Below are 5,940 nucleotides of genomic sequence, written 5' to 3' on the forward strand. Positions count from 1 at the left end.
TATAAATATTATTAACGCAGTCCGGGTATTTTTTGATCACACCTCGTAATTTGTGAATTACAAAAATATTAAATCATATAATATTCAATTATAACTGTGATTTTCTCAAATATTGTTCCATTTCTTTAAAATGAAATAAAAAATAAATTTATATAATTTTTCAAAGCTAGTTATGTAGGTGCTGTATTATATATTTGTTTAATAATAATGAATATGAAAATTATGGTTTGTCATTTATATTTAGAATAAAAGGAGGTTTACTATTTTAATAGTTCTAAATTTAATTTTTAAACATATTGATTTTATTAGGTCCTGGAAGGTAATAGTTAAAATATGCATACAGTACTGAAAGGGTTAAACTGTCAACCTTCAAGTCCTCATACAAAATTTAAATCCTTTTTTTGGAATCATCACCACTGTAATTTTTATTTTTAGTAGCCATTTCTTTTGCACTTTTTTTAGCAGCTGAAAAAACAAAATTTTGTAAAATTAACATATGATTGAAAAATAATTTAAAAAAGAATATTTTCAATTTATGAACTTTCTTAAAAATTATTTTAAATATAAAAAATATTGTTATTAATTGTTTATATATTAAATGTGTAATTTGTATAAATATTAAACAGCAATAATGAAAAATATAACTTAGATGTTATTGAAAAAATTTATTAAAAATATCCCTTAAAATTAAAAAAATACCTCATGAATATATTTATGTAATTATTTAGATAATGGTCTAGTAACTATTAATAGTAAATTATATATATATTATTAGTACTAATAATAATAACAATATACAGTACCTACTCAAAGTACTACTATTATTAGTATATTATATATAAATATTCATAAATTTCAAAAAATATTAATTTTTTATGTATTAAATTAAGGCTTTAATAAAATAATTAATAACTACCTGCTTTTTTAGCAGTTTCTTCAGCATTAGCCTCTTCTTCTTCATCATATTGTTGTAATTGTTGTTCTCTAAATTTGTGAAGACTGAAATCTTCTTCATTTATTGGGACATGTCTTACAATTAATTTTGTATTTGTACTACTACTTTGAACACCAATTTTTTGTCGTCTTTTACATAAGCGTACCCTAATTTTTTTTTTTATTAAATTATATTAATATTCAATACATTACATAAGTTGGTTTAAATTTACTTTGTTTCTAATTCATTGTAAAATACCCCATCAGGTCGTATAGTTAGGAAATAATTTTCTTCATAACCCTTACTACTTTTACTTTTAATGTTCCAATCGTATTCTCTTGCCATTTTATACTCATATTCATAGTCATCATCATATGGACGATTATTAACAGCATCTTCACATCGTTTAACAACTGTTTCTTTGGATGGTAAAAAGTAAGCCACAAATTGTTCACCATTCTCATCCATTACACCCCTGAAATGTAATTAAAAAATTCATTCAAACATTTTATATTTTAATAAATATAATAGAAGTGACTTATAAAAAAAAAAAAAAATTGATAAAACTTGTCATATAAGCTTCAATTATAGGATAGTTATAGATTTTAATTAAACAAAGAATTGGTGTTTGTTATTATTATTTTTATTTTTTTATTTTACCAAACATATGAAGACTAATCACCCAGAATACCTGTAATTTTATTTAATTGGTGTGCTAAGTCACTTAATAGAAACTTCTTAAAAAACTGTAATTTACATTAAAATATTTTAAAAATCGAAAGTAAAGTATTTAAATAAAATATAGAAAATAATAATCTAAACTTTTTTGATAACTGGGCATTTTAAATATTAATGAATAATGGTTTACTTTTAGATAAAATATTAGTATTATCATTTTTAATATTAAAAAATTTTTTAAGAATACATATAATTTAAATTGAATTGTAATTATAATGAAAATCAGGGTAACTCCTCCTCTCAACATTTTCTAAAAAGATTCATTAACTAACATATTGTGTTTTTTTTAATTTTTTTTTTTAATAAATTAATATTTTTTAGCTAGAGTTTAGATGATATTACTTTTAATCCTCAAAAATATGGACTATTTATTAATAGAATTATTTAAGTAATTATCTTAATTTTAAAAAGTAATTTATAAGTGTCTTAACTTTGTGTCAATAATATTTAATTTAATTTTTGGGACAATTTAACTCTAAGGCATTGTCATTAGGTAATAATGTTAGATTGCTATTTGACAAAATTTAATATTTGAATGAAAACTAGTGATCTTAGCTAGGTCACTTATGCACAAAAATGTTGAAAGATTTATCAACAACTTTTGAATTTATACTTAAAAAATTAATATAATTGTATATCTAGCAATTTTGTCTTATATGATGAATTTTTAAAGATTATAATATTATTAAGTATGAATTACCTAATCATAGCTTGAGACATTTCTTCTGTTTGTGCAGGTATTGGCTGACCTTTTGGTGCCGGATCAGAGTCAAAAATGACTTGAGCACATGGATATCTCCAATTCTATTTAAATAATATAAATAATACAAACATTTATTTTTTTTTTACATGTAAAATATTTGATACTACCTTAAAATCTGGAAAAACATTTAATGTCTCAACAGCATAAACATTTGGTTTGCTGTAATGTTTTTCGATAGGTTTTTTATTGTCTTTGAATGTTTTTTCAATTGCTTTCATCTGACTGTCTCTATCCATGTAAAGAGTTTCTTCCTGAAAATAAAAAATTAACAGTTGAATAAGACTTGGTAGTTGTTTTATTTTATATATACCTTAAAGTTCTTTTTGATACTAAATCCAACTTTAGCTTCTACTTTTTCAATTGTCTGAGGTTGGAACCGAGTTTGTTCAGTAGAAATATATTCAGTACGTTTTAACCATGACACACTTTTGGCATGATGTTGAGATCTAGATATTGAAATTGTGTTAGTTAGATTTTTTGAACTCCTACTAGTTTATAATTAAAAACCAAAATGTTGTTAACTCTACTGTATATATGTATTTCATTATGAAAATGTGTACAATATTATAATATAATAATAATTTATTTATTATAAACTATAACGTAAATTGAAGATTTTATATTTTTTTTTTATCAACTACAAATTAACAACATTTTAAAATTTAATAAAATTTAAGATGAAAAATAAATTTAATATAACGGTTTTTGTTATACTACAATAATTTAATATACTGCAAATAATAACTATAAAAGTACCATCAAAATTATCAAATATACTGATTTAACTTAAAGCGGGCTTCATACGATCAGTAATATTAACAGTATTTCAGATACTGACAGTATTATTGATCATGTGAGATAAGTATTGATGTACTGCTAGTATGAAAAAACAATACTGATGACTGATGAAAAAACTGGATATCGATATACTGTCAACATTTTTACTGACAGTATTACTGATCGTGTGAGGCCTGCTTAATATATTGATCAGAATTATTGATATTATAATACTGAAATACTGTCAATAAAAATGTTTGATGAACAGTTTATAACTAGTTCATAAATTCATAATTTACAAAGCTTGAAAAACTATCATCTGATCAAGATTTATGTATTTTTCTAGTTATTAATGAATTATTAAATTCTAAATGATTATTCCTTTCACTTTAAGTAAATATATTATACCTCTTAGAGTCTTGTAATGCTAAAATGTCTTCTTCTAATATTTCTTCATCAGCAGATTCCATTTTTACATTATGGTCAACTGTATACTTATCCTTATTAATCAAGTCGATTTTAACTCCTAAATCGTTATCTGCTAAGATTTCAAATTTGTATGATCTCTCTAAAGACGTTGTTTTATACTGTATAAATCTATGAAGATAAACATCATACATTAATAGTAAGAAAATTAACAATTGTGAATAAAACGACCGACCTTGATTTATCAAACGAATAGCAGATAGATTTCAAATCGAAGGGTATGTCCGGAAGCATATTGCAATATCGCACTTTACGTACTAATGCCGCCCTGTACAAAAAAATATTAGTCAAAAAAATACTATTATCGGTAAAAGATGGAATAAAGCTTAACCTTTTTTCAACGGGCCGTGGTGGTATTTTTTCTTGAGATTCATCATCACGAGCAGTCGGCGCCATAATATAAATCGTATAACTCGATAATAACTCTTGAACACTATTTACCATACAAGTCAGCACGAACACACGCAACAGAATACAACATCGGTTATTCACTTGTTGCCATTATGTATTCCGATCGATATACTCTGTAATAAGAACATTCACGGTTCATAACACGGTTAGAGACGACTATTTTCGTAGGACCGTGGTTCATAGCCATAGATATAACAAAATTGTACCATCTACGTGCGTGTAGGGATACGGTGTGTAGCCCTACTAACTCGTATTACCAACTGTTACCTCATTCAGAATATCTTACCATAATGAATTTTTTTATATATGTTCCTTGTATGTTATAAACGATGTAAACTCTGTGCGGCAGGGCCGGCGTCACCTTTTGCGAGGCCCTGGGCAATACTTATTTTGCCCACAAGCCTGTGGGCCGCAACTAAAGGCGATAACATGTAATCAGACTTGGTGACAGCTGTACGCGATATCGGGTAATGACTGATTACGTTTCAGAAAGGAGATAAAATAAATTTCCTATGCATCCCGGTTTCGCACTAGCCTGGCGATCCACCCATTTTACGTTTTATTTTATGAGATTTCCGTACGGAATATTATTCAACGAAAATCGCCCCGTTTTGCCACCCCCTAACGCCGGCCCTATCTGTCCGTTCAAACTCCGACGGCTACTGCGATTGTCGGGCGTCCTGTCAGCCGTGAGCCGTATTGTACGTATACGACACGTCGTGATCGCCCGACACTGAGTGCTCGCGGTGCACGCCGATAGCCTGGAGCGGTGCAACGTACGCGGCGGCAACGGGACCGTCGTCCTTGACGCGCTGCCGTTTTCACACCGAGCAACGAACGTACGTAAGTCAACCGCGGGCGTCCGGCACACACGACCGGGTTAGCGTATCCCAATTTATCGCGAGCTTCCCGGGAGGGTTCATTTTTTCGAGTCGTTTATCATTTTCTTTTTACCATCGACCGTGTTGTTCCGTTTATTTCATGCCGCGTAGAGCCCTCGTTTTCCGTCCACCGCAACAACTTGTTGAACATTAACCTTATGTACTCCAAGTATAACGTCAACATTTAGACTGAACCAATTACGGTTGGAATGTTTCTGAAAATAATTCGATTGTACGTAAACAGCAAGACCGTTGGGCACTGTGCAGGTTAACAGAGATAAAGGCTTAAACGTACATTCATATAATATATGTTATATGTTTTAGAAATAAGGTGTACAAACGTTGCCGGCCAGTGTGTACCGGCTAGTGCAATACTTAAAACTGATGTATTATTTACATATACTATTAATTGATTTTTTTAATTGTTATAGATTCATAATGATGTACTCACCTGAACTCGAATACTTTTACGGGAAGTGCATACTGTGGTTATTCATTCTAATTGCCTACTGCATTTTTATTAAAAAAATGCTGTATGATAAAAATGATATAGGTACATTTATTTTTCATGTTATTGGTCATCTCGTTATATTTTCCAAAAGTTCCAATTATATTTAAGTAATATACAATAACATATAAATTATGTATTTAAACAATTTTTTTTTTTTTTATGCACATTCAATTTTATAAAGGATATTTAATATCTATGTGTAAGACTATTTGCACTTTTACTTTATCTTTACTGATGATGTATTAGACTGCATTAATACTATTATAAACATATAGAAAAAAAAAGAATCTATTCCATAAAGTCATTTTTAAATTATATTTGATATAATATCAAAATGTCTCTACAGAATTTCATATGTTATGGGAAAACTAAAATTTTTTGAAATCAGTTAAAAAGGTGTTTAATTTATGAATGTATAAATGAAATTTTTAATTCATAT

At 27.8% G+C, this 5,940-nt stretch overlaps 1 protein-coding gene across 1 annotated transcript; it reads right to left on the bottom strand.

Annotated features, from left to right (window-relative positions):
* Positions 1-267: 267 nt before the first annotated feature.
* LOC112691169 (RNA polymerase II-associated factor 1 homolog) lies at positions 268-4,518 on the bottom strand. Its single transcript, XM_025565325.1, has 10 exons — positions 4,396-4,518; positions 4,030-4,222; positions 3,874-3,966; positions 3,621-3,809; positions 2,746-2,881; positions 2,543-2,686; positions 2,373-2,476; positions 1,167-1,409; positions 917-1,101; positions 268-465 (listed from the first exon to the last, which is right to left on the bottom strand). Exons 2-10 carry the CDS (start codon positions 4,140-4,142, stop codon positions 389-391), a joined length of 1,284 nt encoding a protein of 427 aa, XP_025421110.1. The 5' UTR covers positions 4,143-4,222; positions 4,396-4,518; the 3' UTR covers positions 268-388.
* Positions 4,519-5,940: the final 1,422 nt, after the last annotated feature.

Source organism: Sipha flava, unplaced genomic scaffold (assembly GCF_003268045.1).
Source record: "Sipha flava isolate LNK unplaced genomic scaffold, YSA_version1 572_pilon_pilon, whole genome shotgun sequence".
In the NCBI taxonomy this organism is placed as follows: Eukaryota; Metazoa; Arthropoda; class Insecta; order Hemiptera; family Aphididae; genus Sipha; species Sipha flava.